Source organism: Bufo gargarizans, chromosome 4, assembly GCF_014858855.1.
Source record: "Bufo gargarizans isolate SCDJY-AF-19 chromosome 4, ASM1485885v1, whole genome shotgun sequence".
Classification (NCBI taxonomy): Eukaryota; Metazoa; Chordata; class Amphibia; order Anura; family Bufonidae; genus Bufo; species Bufo gargarizans.
In genome coordinates, this window is record NC_058083.1 from 235,667,118 (window position 1) to 235,683,989 (window position 16,872).

At 44.3% G+C, this 16,872-nt stretch overlaps 1 protein-coding gene across 1 annotated transcript in view; it reads right to left on the reverse strand.

The window, feature by feature from the left end:
* Nucleotides 1-16,872, reverse strand: part of COL21A1 (collagen type XXI alpha 1 chain) — a 386,987-nt gene that overhangs the window by 35,909 nt on the left and 334,206 nt on the right. Inside the window, exon 20 of the mRNA XM_044289670.1 lies at nucleotides 14,784-14,837. Within this exon, the coding sequence (XP_044145605.1) occupies nucleotides 14,784-14,837 (54 nt within the window). The remainder of the gene's footprint in view (nucleotides 1-14,783; nucleotides 14,838-16,872) is intronic.

The following is a 16,872-nucleotide window of genomic DNA, read 5'->3' on the forward strand; positions in this document are numbered from 1 at the left end:
TTGGTCTGAGATGAAACCACAACGGAACTTTATGGCCTCATTTCTAAATGTCATGTTTGGAGGAAACCAGGCACTACTCAACACTTTCCCAATACCATCCCTACAGTTAAGCATGGTGGTAGCAGCATCATGTTGTGGGGTGTTTTTCAATGGCTATAAAAAGGAGACTGGTTAGGGTTCAGGGAAAGCTGAATGTACTTTAAAGTACAGAAATATTCTAAATGAAAACTTGATCCGGAGGGGTCTGGACCTCAGACCGGCATATACATAAATAAGACAGAACCCTTGCCACTTCTAAATGTAAGACAGCTTCCTAGCTGTCTTACATTTAGACCATTGTATACTCCTAAAACAGGCATATAAAATGGTGAATGAGATAAGCCTGCTAGTCCGTCCTATTCCCCGCCCGTGCCGCGACCACTTTTTTAGACATGACGTGAGCAGGGATCTTTGTGTTGCAATCTATGCAAGAAATATACCTAATATAGGTTTATTTCTGTTTAATAAATGACCCCCAATGTCCCTAAGCACACAACCAGGACAACACAGGAGCGGCTTATAGACAACTCTGTGAATGCCCTCGAGTGACTCTGCCAGAGCCCTGACTTGAGCCCAAACATCTCTGCCAAAACCAGAAAATAGCCTTCCACAGACTGTCTCCATTCAACCTGACAGACCTTGAGAGGACTTGCACAGAAGAATGGCAGAAAATTCCCAGATATGCAAACCTTGTCTCATTATACCCAAGACTGGAGGCTGTAATCACTTCAAAAGGTGCTTCAATTAAGTACTGAGTAAGGGTTCTGAATATTTATGTCAATACAATATTTTAGTTTTTCCTTTTCGATAAATTAGCAAAGATTTCTAACATTCTGTTTTCACTTTCTTATTATGGAGTATTAAGTGAAGAATTACAGGGTAAAACTTGATTTTTTTTTTTAGTACAAGGCCACAACATACCATAGCAAAATGAAAAATGGAGGTAGATAGGGATGAGCGAACACCTGGAAGTTCGGGTTCCCCAGGTTCGGCCAAACTTCGTCTCAAAGTTCGGGTTTGGGACTCGAACTTGACCCCGAACCCCATTGAAGTCAATGGGTACCCAAACTTTGGGGCACTAAAATGTCTGTAAAATAGACATAGTAAGGGCTAGAGGGGAGCAAAAAAAAAAGCAAAATGGGGTAAGAGCAGGACAATTCCCCTTCAAACAAATGTTGATAGGTAAATTAATTAAAATAACATAGAAAAAATAATAATCTTGAACTAGGAGGCGGAGGTCAAAGTGGAGTAGGAGGTTGAGGAGGCGGTGGACTTGGCAGTGTAGGTGAAAGCATAGTGGAGGAGGAGGAGATAGCCAGCCAACACTGTTTTTCTTTCTTTTTTCTTTTTATTTGGGAAGACCCCAAAACATTGGGAAATGGAGTATAACAATGGCTGGGTAAGGCCATTATACTTGTCTACTCAGCACAAGGTACTGAAAAGTCCTGTGGGATCCATGCATAGTTCATTTTAATGAATGTGAGCTTGTCCACATTGGCTGTGGACAGGCGGCTGTGCTCGTCTATGATCACCCCCCCTGCCGTGCTAAACACACGTTCGGACAATACACTGGCCACAGGGCAGGCCAGCACCTCCAATGCGTAAATGGCAAGCTCAGGTCATGTGCCCAATTTGGAGCTAAGACGTTCCATATGAGCTGGTGGTGCTGGTTGTTGTAGCGTGCTGACAAAGCTTTTCCACATTTCGGCCATGCTAACCCTTCCTTCTGAGGTGCTGGCAGTGCCCCAGCTGCGTTAGCGACTTCTTCCTCCTCCTCTGCCTTCGCCTTGTGCTTTCACTGAGCTGTCAGGTGGGAATTCCATCAGCAGCGCATCTACCACCGTCCGCTTGTACTCGTGCATCTTCCTATCAGGCTCCAGTGATGGAATTAAGGATGGCACGTTGTCCTTGTAATGGGGATCCAGCAGCGTGGCCACCCAGTAATCAGTACTGGTTAGAATGTGGGCAACTCGGTGGTCGTTGCGCAGGCAATGCAGCATGTAGTCGCTCATGTGTGCCAGGCTGCCCTGAGGTAATGACAAGCTGTCCTCTGTGGGAGGTGTATCATCTGTGTCCTCTGTATCCCCCCAGCTACACTCCAGTGATGCCCTTGAGCTGCTTTGGGTGCCACCCTGCTGTGAACATGGTACCTCCTCATCATCATCCTCCTCCTCCACATCCTCCAGAACTGTGCCCTGGCTGGACAGTTGTGTACCTGGCCTCTGATGGTGCAGGAACACACCCTTCGAGCCACTTGTGAATGACTGGCCTGATAACCGTGGAAATGATCCCTCTTCCTCCTCCTCTTCCTTCTGTGCCACATCCTCTTCCATCATCGCCCATAGTATTTTTTCAAGGAGACATAGAAGTGGGATAGTAAAGCTGAGGACGGCATCATCGGCACTGGCCATGTTTGTGTAGTATTCAAAACAGCGCAACACGCAACACACGTCCCGCATGGGGGCCCATCGTTGGTGGTGAAGTGGTGCTGTTCCGCAGAGTGACTCACCCGTGTGTGCTGCAGCTGAAACTCCACTATCGCCTGCTGCTGCTCGCATAGTCTCTCCAGCATATGCAAGGTGGCGTTTTACCTTGTGGGTACGTCGCATATGAGGCGGTGAGCTGGAAGGCCGAAGTTACGCTGAATTGTAGACAGGCGAGCAGCAGCAGGGTGAGAATAAATCACAGAAAAAATGCACCACACGGATATGCCACTGACTATACTGGCTAGTCATAAATGCAGATATTAAAAGCTGAGACTTTTGCCAATATATTCCTGTCAGGAAGATATCAGAGCCCACATGCACCACGTCACGGTTCTCAGCATGGCAAGGGGTCCTACCACTACGCTACCTATGGTGTGAACAAGGTCTGAAGGTGATGTAATCCAGCTCACAGCCAGGCTTCCACACAACCGCCTAGCAGGACAACTAGTGCAATGTGAACAAAGCCAGACTGTAAGCCACACCCATATCAGACTATGTAATGGAGGCTACCAGGTGCAAAGAGTGTTTGAATGCCAGGTAAAGGCACATACACTACATATAAAACAAGACAAAAACACAGAAATAGTGGCAAATCTGGGGGAGCTGCTCAACCCCTAACACTGTAGCGTGTTTTTCATTGGGGGAGCAGCCCCACCGCATGTGGACCGCAGCAAACGACTATCCCCAGCAAAAAATATTTTGCATACGGTGGAGGATGTCGGCGCGGTCCACATGCACCACAAAGGCATCCTACACAAAACGGAGCATTGTGCGGATGAAAATATAATCATAAATCACAGAAAAAATGCACCACACGGATATGCCACTGACTATACTGGCTAGTCATAAATGCAGATATTAAAAGCTGAGACTTTTGCCAATATATTCCTGTCAGGAAGATATCAGAGCCCACATGCACCACGTCACGGTTCTCAGCATGGCAAGGGGTCCTACCACTACGCTACCTATGGTGTGAACAAGGTCTGAAGGTGATGTAATCCAGCTCACAGCCAGGCTTCCACACAACCGCCTAGCAGGACAACTAGTGCAATGTGAACAAAGCCAGACTGTAAGCCACACCCATATCAGACTATGTAATGGAGGCTACCAGGTGCAAAGAGTGTTTGAATGCCAGGTAAAGGCACATACACTACATATAAAACAAGACAAAAACACAGAAATAGTGGCAAATCTGGGGGAGCTGCTCAACCCCTAACACTGTAGCGTGTTTTTCATTGGGGGAGCAGCCCCACCGCATGTGGACCGCAGCAAACGACTATCCCCAGCAAAAAATATTTTGCATACGGTGGAGGATGTCGGCGCGGTCCACATGCACCACAAAGGCATCCTACACAAAACGGAGCATTGTGCGGATGAAAATATAATCATAAATCACAGAAAAAATGCACCACACGGATATGCCACTGACTATACTGGCTAGTCATAAATGCAGATATTAAAAGCTGAGACTTTTGCCAATATATTCCTGTCAGGAAGATATCAGAGCCCACATGCACCACGTCACGGTTCTCAGCATGGCAAGGGGTCCTACCACTACGCTACCTATGGTGTGAACAAGGTCTGAAGGTGATGTAATCCAGCTCACAGCCAGGCTTCCACACAACCGCCTAGCAGGACAACTAGTGCAATGTGAACAAAGCCAGACTGTAAGCCACACCCATATCAGACTATGTAATGGAGGCTACCAGGTGCAAAGAGTGTTTGAATGCCAGGTAAAGGCACATACACTACATATAAAACAAGACAAAAACACAGAAATAGTGGCAAATCTGGGGGAGCTGCTCAACCCCTAACACTGTAGCGTGTTTTTCATTGGGGGAGCAGCCCCACCGCATGTGGACCGCAGCAAACGACTATCCCCAGCAAAAAATATTTTGCATACGGTGGAGGATGTCGGCGCGGTCCACATGCACCACAAAGGCATCCTACACAAAACGGAGCATTGTGCGGATGAAAATATAATCATAAATCACAGAAAAAATGCACCACACGGATATGCCACTGACTATACTGGCTAGTCATAAATGCAGATATTAAAAGCTGAGACTTTTGCCAATATATTCCTGTCAGGAAGATATCAGAGCCCACATGCACCACGTCACGGTTCTCAGCATGGCAAGGGGTCCTACCACTACGCTACCTATGGTGTGAACAAGGTCTGAAGGTGATGTAATCCAGCTCACAGCCAGGCTTCCACACAACCGCCTAGCAGGACAACTAGTGCAATGTGAACAAAGCCAGACTGTAAGCCACACCCATATCAGACTATGTAATGGAGGCTACCAGGTGCAAAGAGTGTTTGAATGCCAGGTAAAGGCACATACACTACATATAAAACAAGACAAAAACACAGAAATAGTGGCAAATCTGGGGGAGCTGCTCAACCCCTAACACTGTAGCGTGTTTTTCATTGGGGGAGCAGCCCCACCGCATGTGGACCGCAGCAAACGACTATCCCCAGCAAAAAATATTTTGCATACGGTGGAGGATGTCGGCGCGGTCCACATGCACCACAAAGGCATCCTACACAAAACGGAGCATTGTGCGGATGAAAATATAATCATAAATCACAGAAAAAATGCACATATCCGTGTGGTGCATTTTTTCTGTGATTTATGATTATATTTTCATCCGCACAATGCTCCGTTTTGTGTAGGATGCCTTTGTGGTGCATGTGGACCGCGCCGACATCCTCCACCGTATGCAAAATATTTTTTGCTGGGGATAGTCGTTTGCTGCGGTCCACATGCGGTGGGGCTGCTCCCCCAATGAAAAACACGCTACAGTGTTAGGGGTTGAGCAGCTCCCCCAGATTTGCCACTATTTCTGTGTTTTTGTCTTGTTTTATATGTAGTGTATGTGCCTTTACCTGGCATTCAAACACTCTTTGCACCTGGTAGCCTCCATTACATAGTCTGATATGGGTGTGGCTTACAGTCTGGCTTTGTTCACATTGCACTAGTTGTCCTGCTAGGCGGTTGTGTGGAAGCCTGGCTGTGAGCTTGATTACATCACCTTCAGACCTTGTTCACACCATAGGTAGCGTAGTGGTAGGACCCCTTGCCATGCTGAGAACCGTGACGTGGTGCATGTGGGCTCTGATATCTTCCTGACAGGAATATATTGGCAAAAGTCTCAGCTTTTAATATCTGCATTTATGACTAGCCAGTATAGTCAGTGGCATATCCGTGTGGTGCATTTTTTCTGTGATTTATGATTATATTTTCATCCGCACAATGCTCCGTTTTGTGTAGGATGCCTTTGTGGTGCATGTGGACCGCGCCGACATCCTCCACCGTATGCAAAATATTTTTTGCTGGGGATAGTCGTTTGCTGCGGTCCACATGCGGTGGGGCTGCTCCCCCAATGAAAAACACGCTACAGTGTTAGGGGTTGAGCAGCTCCCCCAGATTTGCCACTATTTCTGTGTTTTTGTCTTGTTTTATATGTAGTGTATGTGCCTTTACCTGGCATTCAAACACTCTTTGCACCAGGTAGCCTCCATTACATAGTCTGATATGGGTGTGGCTTACAGTCTGGCTTTGTTCACATTGCACTAGTTGTCCTGCTAGGCGGTTGTGTGGAAGCCTGGCTGTGAGCTGGATTACATCACCTTCAGACCTTGTTCACACCATAGGTAGCGTAGTGGTAGGACCCCTTGCCATGCTGAGAACCGTGACGTGGTGCATGTGGGCTCTGATATCTTCCTGACAGGAATATATTGGCAAAAGTCTCAGCTTTTAATATCTGCATTTATGACTAGCCAGTATAGTCAGTGGCATATCCGTGTGGTGCATTTTTTCTGTGATTTATGATTATATTTTCATCCGCACAATGCTCCGTTTTGTGTAGGATGCCTTTGTGGTGCATGTGGACCGCGCCGACATCCTCCACCGTATGCAAAATATTTTTTGCTGGGGATAGTCGTTTGCTGCGGTCCACATGCGGTGGGGCTGCTCCCCCAATGAAAAACACGCTACAGTGTTAGGGGTTGAGCAGCTCCCCCAGATTTGCCACTATTTCTGTGTTTTTGTCTTGTTTTATATGTAGTGTATGTGCCTTTACCTGGCATTCAAACACTCTTTGCACCTGGTAGCCTCCATTACATAGTCTGATATGGGTGTGGCTTACAGTCTGGCTTTGTTCACATTGCACTAGTTGTCCTGCTAGGCGGTTGTGTGGAAGCCTGGCTGTGAGCTGGATTACATCACCTTCAGACCTTGTTCACACCATAGGTAGCGTAGTGGTAGGACCCCTTGCCATGCTGAGAACCGTGACGTGGTGCATGTGGGCTCTGATATCTTCCTGACAGGAATATATTGGCAAAAGTCTCAGCTTTTAATATCTGCATTTATGACTAGCCAGTATAGTCAGTGGCATATCCGTGTGGTGCATTTTTTCTGTGATTTATGATTATATTTTCATCCGCACAATGCTCCGTTTTGTGTAGGATGCCTTTGTGGTGCATGTGGACCGCGCCGACATCCTCCACCGTATGCAAAATATTTTTTGCTGGGGATAGTCGTTTGCTGCGGTCCACATGCGGTGGGGCTGCTCCCCCAATGAAAAACACGCTACAGTGTTAGGGGTTGAGCAGCTCCCCCAGATTTGCCACTATTTCTGTGTTTTTGTCTTGTTTTATATGTAGTGTATGTGCCTTTACCTGGCATTCAAACACTCTTTGCACCTGGTAGCCTCCATTACATAGTCTGATATGGGTGTGGCTTACAGTCTGGCTTTGTTCACATTGCACTAGTTGTCCTGCTAGGCGGTTGTGTGGAAGCCTGGCTGTGAGCTGGATTACATCACCTTCAGACCTTGTTCACACCATAGGTAGCGTAGTGGTAGGACCCCTTGCCATGCTGAGAACCGTGACGTGGTGCATGTGGGCTCTGATATCTTCCTGACAGGAATATATTGGCAAAAGTCTCAGCTTTTAATATCTGCATTTATGACTAGCCAGTATAGTCAGTGGCATATCCGTGTGGTGCATTTTTTCTGTGATTTATGATTATATTTTCATCCGCACAATGCTCCGTTTTGTGTAGGATGCCTTTGTGGTGCATGTGGACCGCGCCGACATCCTCCACCGTATGCAAAATATTTTTTGCTGGGGATAGTCGTTTGCTGCGGTCCACATGCGGTGGGGCTGCTCCCCCAATGAAAAACACGCTACAGTGTTAGGGGTTGAGCAGCTCCCCCAGATTTGCCACTATTTCTGTGTTTTTGCAGGGTGAGAATGCCAAAAGTGCGCAGAGATGGCCCACACTTTCTGCAGCAGCTCTGACATATCGGGGTAATTTTTCAGGAACCTTTGCGCCACCAAATTCACCATATGCGCCAGGCAAGGGATGTGCGTCAAACTCGCTAGGCCCAGAGCTGGTATGAGATTTCGCCTATTATCGCACACCACCAGGCCGGGCTTGAGGCTCAGTGGCACCAACCACTCATTGGTCTGTTGTTCCATGCCCGTCCACAGCTCCTGCACGGTGTGGGGTTTTCCCCCAAACAGATGAACGGCCTGCTGACGTTTACCCCTGGCTGTGCTGAAGTTGGTGGTGAAGGTGTTACGCTGACCAGATGAGGAGGTGGTAGAGGAGGAAGTGAAGTAGGAGGAGGAGGCAAAGAGAAACGTCCTGCAATCCTTGATGGCAGAAGGACATGTGCCAAACTGCTATCCGCCTCAGGCCCAGCCGCCACTGCATTTACCCAGTGTGCAGTTAGGGAGATATAACATCCCTGCCCGTTCTTACTAGTCCACGTATCAGTGGTTATGTGGACCTTGTCACAGATGGCGTTGTGCGGTGGACACCTAATTTTGTCCGCCACTTGGTTGTGTAGGGAAGGGATGGCTCGTCTGGAAAAGTAGGGTGGGTGGGAACCACATACTGTGGGACAGCCACCGCCATAAGGTTTCTAAATGTCTCCATCTCCACCATACGGATTGACAGCATTTCAAAGGCCAGGAATTATTAAATGCTGGCATTCAGGGCCAGGGATCGTGGGTGGGTAGGGGGGTACTTCCTCTTTCTCTCCAGTGTTTGCGAGATGGACAGCTGAATGCTTTCATGGTACAGAGTGGAGATGCTTGGTGATGGTGATGGAGATGGTGGCATTGCTGCCACATACTCTGTTTGCTAGGTGGCAGGTGCCACTGTCACTCCAGAGGTGGAGGAAGAGGCCGAGACTGCAGCAAAAGAGGGAGCAGGAGGAGCCTGAGATCTTTGTGGTTTTTGAGGTGTTTACTCCACTGCAGCTCGTGCTTTGCATTTAGATGCCTGGTCATGCAGGTGGTGCCCAGTTTTAGAACATGTATGCCTCCCTTCAGGCTCTGATTGCACAGCGTGCAAACCACTTGTGTCATTTTGTCAGCTCATTGTCTCAAGAACTGCCATGCCAGGGAACTCCTTGGAGCTGTCTTTGGTGTGCTCAGTCCCTGGGTGTGGTGGGCAGTAGAAGGCTTACTGGCTAGGGGACGGCTACTCTGCTTTTGCACCATGCTCTCTCTTTTGCTGTGCGGCTGGCACTGTGGGACCACCACCTCTTCCTCCGAACTGCACACGTTACTCACATGACCTTGATTCCATGTGGGGTCTAGGACATCATCATCCTCCACATCATCTTCCACCCAATCCTCACCCCTGCCCTCCTTGCCGGTCTGCACACTGCAAAAAGCTGCAGCAGTTGGCAGCTGTCTTTTGTCATCATCAGAGACATGCTGCAGTGGTTCTCCCATGTCCACATCCTGAAACATAAGTGGTTGTGCATTTGTGCACTCAATCTCTTCCACTTCTGGGGCAGGGCTAGGTGGATAGCCCACGGAAACCCTACCAGCAGAGTCATCAAAAAGAATAAGAGACTGCTGCATGACTTGGGGCTCAGACTGCTTGGCTGATTTGCAAGGGGGGGGGGGTGAAAGACAGATGCCCATGGGCTGCCAACTCTGCTCTTTCAGCAGGGGAGCGGGTGGGAGACAATGTGAAGGAACTGGAGGCACTGTCAGCCATCCAATCTACTACCGCCTCTACTTGTTCTGGCCTCGCCATTCATACACCGATATTCAGGCTTACAAAATAACGCTGACGTTTTTGTCGTCTACGTGCACCTGAGGAAGATGTATCATTTGGGCTTGTAGCTGGCACAGATAGACCACATCCTATCCCTGCAACAGGAGCTCCACCAACACCAGCAGTACCACAACCAGGGCCACGTCCCTTATTTGATGCTCTCCTCATTCTTTGAGGTCACCCACCGAACTAACAGACAGATTAACTATGTTAATTTCTCTGTCACGTATGCAGTGCAGGTGTACCTCACACAAACATTGGATATATTTCACCCATTGAACTAACAGACAAATTAACTATGTCAATTTCACTGTCACGTATGCAATGCAGGTGTACCTCACACAAAAAATGGGTATATGTCACCCACTGTACTATCAGACGGATTAAGCATATTAATTTCCCTGTCATGTATGCAATGCAGGTGTACCTCACAGAAAAATTGGGTATATTTCACCCACTGAACTAACAGACGAATTAACTATGTCAATTTCACTGTCATGCATGCAATGCAAGTGTTCCTGAGACAAAAAATGGGTATATGTCACCCACCGAACTAACAGACGGATTAACTGTATTAATTTCCCTGTCACGTATGCAATGCAGGTGTAACTCACAACAAGAATGGGAATATGTCACCCACCAATCTAACAGACGGATTAACTGTATTAATTTCCCTGTCACGTATGCAGTGCAGGTGTACCTCACACAAAAAATGTGTATATTTCACCCACCGAACTAACAGACAAATTAACTATATCAATTTCACTGTAACTGTTCATTGCACCCACAAAAGATCGCTATAGGTCACCCACAGAATAAAGAGTCAGATTTAGTATTATATTTCTGTGTCAGGGGTGAAAAGCTGGTGTATTGCACCCACAAAAAATATTTATACTGTAGGTCACCCACAAAACAAATAGCCAGATTCCTAACTCTCTCCCTCAGTTCAGCTGCCTGCTTCCTGTCCCTGCAATACTCAGAGCTGATGAGCGGTGCTACATGTGATCCAGCTTTTATAGAAGCTGGGTCACATGATTCACCGGCCAATTACAGCCATGCCATTAGTAGGCATGGCTGTGATGGCTTCTAAGTGCCTACTGCTTAAAAGCTTGTTGATTGGCTGCCCTGCAGCTTTTCAACAAGCTTTGTTAAATGCCCGAACACCGAACTTGAAGCCAAACTTTTGGTTTGGGCCCGGGTACCCGAACTCGCAAAGTTCGGTACTGACCCGAACTTTACAGTTCGGGTCCGCTCAACACAGGAGAAATACTTTCCTAACACACAGTGGTTAGAAATGGGTCATACACTCACTTATACATGTTAAGGATAACACATGTTAAAACTAACTGGATATATTTTCCTATTTCACAATAAATTTGTCATTGCCTATGCAACATTTGATAAATTAGTTAAAATAGACATCACAAAATTTATAGCACTTATTCTGTGCCATTTTTTTTTTATAATTCATATATAAATCCTGGCTATGCTTATGTTGCATTCCACACAAACTGATGCACATTGCACACACTTCATTCTATTTATTGAGAAATTGAACAAGCATAAAATAATTGAATATTCGTGAAGAAATAAGAGTTGAAGGAATGGAATAAAATTTTTAGGCCAAAAAGTATAGGAAAGGGGAAAGAGATCCTCTGAATAAAATGGATTTAAATATTTGAGAAAAAAGGCAAAACATTGGATGATGTCAGGAGCTGGTAGACAGTTAAAAGATTTGCCTAGTGGAAATGGTTTCTGCCAAATGTACATTTTTGTTTAATCAACTATTGCAAAGTCCATGTGAAATAGATTTTTCTGTCAGATCCCATTTATCTTTATGTACTGTTTACATGAAAATATTGATTACTTTTTATTATTGTGTCAAGACAGCCAAGTATTCTTGCATGCAAGTTTTACTTTTCTGTATATTGCATTTTGATATTTGAAAAGGACCTGCCACCTCTCCAAACATGTCTGTTTTAGCAACTACTTCCTCATGCATTTTTTATTTTATTTTTTCTCCCCGCGTTCCAATAGCTATAACTTTTTTTATTTTTCTGTTCACATAGCCATATCAGGGCTTGTTTTAGGACAAGAGGCATTTTTTATGGTAAAATTGAAAAAAATATACCACAACCACATAACTCCGCTAAGTTTTTTGGGGGTTTTGACATCATGGCATTTACTGAGCACTAAAAATGACATGACATCCTTATTCTGCAGCTGAATATGATTATGATGATACCAAACTTGCCTAGTTTTTATTTTGTTTAATTACAAAAAAAAACTTTGAAAATAATCAAAAGTTTCTTTGCATCACCATTAACAGCCATAACTTGTCATGCTTTTTCAGTCTAGAGAACTGTATGAGGGCTGTAGTTTCTATTGCTACCGTTTTTGTGGTATATATGACTTTTTGATCACTGTTAGGGCTCATGCACAGGATCGTTGTTGTTTTGCGGTCCATTTTTCACTGATCCGTTGTTCTGTATCTGAGGTTTTTTTTCTCTCTGATTTAAGTCGGAAACAGTAACTTATTAATCACCAAACACATGTGAAAAATGGCTGGGCATAGCATTTCTACAGTATGGATCTGCAAAATACGGATGGCATACAGATGTGTTCCGTTTGCGTTCTGTATTTTTTGAGGACCGATTTACTTGAATGGGGCCTCGGACATGGCTTGACTATTTTCGTCAGGCCGATAGAAGTGAATGGGTACGGTGGCCGCTTAATGGGAATCATTAATTTCAATGGGGAGAGCACTTGGTAGTGGCCGGATCTCTGGAAACCCGGGGTACTCCAGCCACCACTCTTCCTGCTCCGTTCTTGATATCAGCCAATGGGGAGACTGGGAATACTCCATTGTCCTACCACTCCAACAGCTGATGCTCTAGTCGTACTACATGGTGTTTTATTATTATATATATTTTTTCATTTCCTGGAGATATGATACTGTATATCAACATTAGAGCTGCATCAATGGCCTCAGAAGTGATGCTAACAAGTACAACACATGACTGCTAAGATCACTCATTGGCTACAGTGGTCACACATATGTACAGCAAATCAGCTCTCCAGAAAAATGGTGGAGAGTGGTGTGTGAATTGAACAGGTTAATAATGTAAATGAAAAAATTCAATTCAGCTGCCTCGCAGAATTTTTTTAAAAAAATGTGTTTCGTGATGAATTACTTCACGAGCAAATGGATGAGGTAAGCATAAGTTTTTTTTTAACATCATTTCAGGTTAAATCAATTCACTAACACAAAGCATTAGGAAATTTGGCTTTGCAGCGAATTTAATTTATCCTAAAATTTGGAGCGAAGTCCACATATATATATATATATATATATATATATATACAGTGCTGTGTATATATTTTTTGACGGGAAATGGCATAGGTGTCTCCCAAAAGATAATAAGACTATGTACAAGAGGTATTATTGTGGGGAAAAAAACATTTCTCAGCTTTTATTTACATTTGAGCAAAAAGTGTCCAGTCCAAAATTATTCATACCCTTCTCAATAATCAATAGAAAACCCTTTATTGGCTATTACAGCAATCAAAAGCTTCCTATAATTGCAGACCAGCTTTTTGCATGTCTCCACAAGTATTTTTGCCCATTCATCTTTAGCAATGAGCTCCAAATCTTTCAGGTTGGAGGGTCTTCTTGCCATCACCCTGATCTTTAGCTCCTTCCACAGATTCTCAATTGGATTCAAGTCTGGACTCTGGCTGGGCCACTCCAAAACGTCAATGTTGTTGTCTGCTAACTATTTCTTAACCACTTTTGCTCTGTGTTTTGGGTCTTTGTCATGCTGAAATGTCCACTGGTGCCCAAGACCAAATTTCTCTGCAGACTGCCTGATGTTGTCGTTGAGAATCCTCATGTATTGCTCTTTTTTCATGGTGCCATTTACTGTGATTAGGTTCCCTGGTCCATGGGCTGAAAAACACCCTCAAAGCATTAGTTTCCCACCACCATGTTTGACAGTGGGGATGGTGTTCTTTGGGTTGAAGGCTTCTCATTTTTTACTCCAAATGAAGGAAACATCATTGTGACCAGACAATTCAATTTTTGTTTCATCTGACCATAACACAGAAGACCAGAAGTCTTCTTCTTTGTCCACATAAGCTTTTGCAAAGGCCAAGCAAGCTTTTGTGTGCCTTATCTGGAGAAGTAGAACCCAGCAGTGTGCAGTGTCCGTTGGATTGTCTGCCTTGAGACATTGCAACCAGCAAAGCCCAGATTCACCAGGATGACCTTGGTGGTGATCCTTGGATTATTTTTCACCTCTCTAACTATCCTCCTGGCCAGCACAGGTGTCACTTTTGGCTTCCAACCACGTCCTCTGAGATTTTCCACAGTGCAGAACATTTTCAATTTTTTGCTCAAATGTAAATAAAAGCTGAGAAATGTTTTTTTTTCTACAATAATGCCTCTTGTACATCGTCTTATTATCTTTTGGGAGACACCTATGTCATTTCCCGTCAAAAAATTACTTGCTGGTTTAATAGAAGTAACTTTAAGTCACTGTTGTTCCCTTAAAATAGGCATTTACAAGACACAACCTTGGGAACATCATCAGGCTCAAGGCTAGCTCCATAGTGTTCACACCATGATCACAGGCTTGACTGCACTGTCCACATGATCACTGGCAGAAGTGCAGCTCTAATAACCTTAAAGAGGTTGTCTCACTTCATCAAATGGCATTTTATTGTTATTATCCATATTGCCTCCTTTGCTGGCTAAATTCATTTTTCCATCACATTATACACTAATTGTTTCCATGGTTATGATCACCCTGTAATTGGTGGCCGTGCTTGCACACTATAGGAAAAAGTGACAGCCTATGTGTGCTCCTATGGTACCAGCCACCAGAGAGGCCAACACTTTTTTTTAATAATGTATAAGCACGACCAACACTGCTAGATTGCATGGAAATTAGAACTTTATAATGTGATGGAAAAATTGATCAAGCCAGCAAAGGAGCAATATAGACAATCACAATACATTAGTAAGTGCCTTGTATTAACTTTCTGTACATGATAAATGCCATTTGCTGATGTGAGACAATCCCTTTAATCTCAAGATGGCCCAACAACATGTTAATACATCAAGGGGTACAGCCTTCAGTTAAAAATATGATAACCGATATAGTGTTACCTTTGGTCCATATATTCCAGGTGAACCAGGTAAGCCTTCTACTCCCATCGTTCCCTAAGGTGAGACAAATAAAAATGTAGTTAAATACCTAAATTGCAGCTGGCATCTAAATTTAGCGTATATGCAGAGTACCATTTCTGGGCAACAACGCAAGTTCTCTGCTCTACATATTTCAATTGGTATGTTTATGCTCCCAATATGTCTTCATTGTAGCCCTAAATAGCACAGCATGTGTAATTTCTTATTCTGTTTCAGACGGACAGCTTGTTTCTGGACTGCATACATTAACTATATATTTCTCATTCTTTTCTAAACTTAGGAAATAAGTTATCCCAAGGTGTTAAAAAACATTTAAGTTGTGAGGAGGAAAATGCATAAGAAACAGATTTGCTTAATGAATTGTTTAATATATGGTCAACAGACTAACAGATAAAATGGCTACACAACTATACGATCTCATTGTACTGAGTTATTCTCCACTAAAATAAGTGTCCATAGTTCTTTAGAGTGGAGCTAGAAACACTCCCTATATTTCTGTATGGGTCTGCTATGTACGCGGCCAAAACCCAGTCATTAGATGCAGGTTGCGTTCATAACAAATTTCCCTTTTGTACTCTGTACCATTCCAGTAGATAGTATGAGATGGGTGTATAATAACCATTACTTTACAATTCAGTTTTTTTTTTATTGTTTTCTTTTATTACAGTGCTGATTTACATTAACCAGTGATTAATGTACAAGTGAACAAGTAAAAATAAAATAATAATTACTATTGCATAATAAAATATTATACAGTTTGCTAATCAATATGATATGAACTCAATTGAAAAATCTGAATTGGCTTCATATAGTACATTTGTACGTACAGTGGAGGAAATAATTATTTGACCCCTCACTGATTTTGTAAGTTTGTCCAATGACAAAGAAATGAAAAGTCTCAGAACAGTATCATTTCAATGGTAGGTTTATTGTAACAGTGGCAGATAGCACATCAAAAGGAAAATCGAAAAAATAACTTTAAATAAAAGATAGCAACTGATTTGCATTTCATTGAGTGAAATAAGTATTTGAACCCCTACCAACCATTAAGAGTTCTGGCTCCCACAGAGTGGTTAGACACTTCTACTCAATTAGTCACCCTCATTAAGGACACCTGTCTTAACTAGTCACCTGTATAAAAGACACCTGTCCACAGAATCAATCAATCAAGCAGACTCCAAACTCTCCAACATGGGAAAGACCAAAGAGCTGTCCAAGGATGTCAGAGACAAAATTGTAGACCTGCACAAGGCTGGAATGGGCTACAAAACCATTAGCAAGAAGCTGGGAGAGAAGGTGACAACTGTTGGTGCGATTGTTCGAAAATGGAAGGAGCACAAAATGACCATCAATCGACCTCGCTCTGGGGCTCCACGCAAGATCTCACCTCGTGGGGTGTCAATGGTTCTGAGAAAGGTGAAAAAGCATCCTAGAACTACACGGGAGGAGTTAGTTAATGACCTCAAATTAGCAGGGACCACAGTCACCAAGAAAACCATTGGAAACACATTACACCGCAATGGATTAAAATCCTGCAGGGCTCGCAAGGTCCCCCTGCTCAGGAAGGCACATGTGCAGGCCCGTCTGAAGTTTGCCAATGAACACCTGAATGATTCAGAGTGTGACTGGGAGAAGGTGCTGTGGTCTGATGAGACCAAAATAGAGCTCTTTGGCATTAACTCAACTCGCTGTGTTTGGAGGAAGAAAAATGCTGCCTATGACCCCCAAAACACCGTCCCCACCGTCAAGCATGGGGGTGGAAACATTTTGCTTTGGGGGTGTTTTTCTGCTAAGGGCACAGGACAACTTATTCGCATAAACGGGAAAATGGACGGAGCCATGTATCGTGAAATCCTGAGCGACAACCTCCTTCCCTCTGCCAGGAAACTGAAAATGGGTCGTGGATGGGTGTTCCAGCACGACAATGACCCAAAACATACAGCAAAGGCAACAAAGGAGTGGCTCAAGAAGAAGCACATTAAGGTCATGGAGTGGCCTAGTCAGTCTCCGGACCTTAATCCAATCGAAAACCTATGGAGGGAGCTCAAGC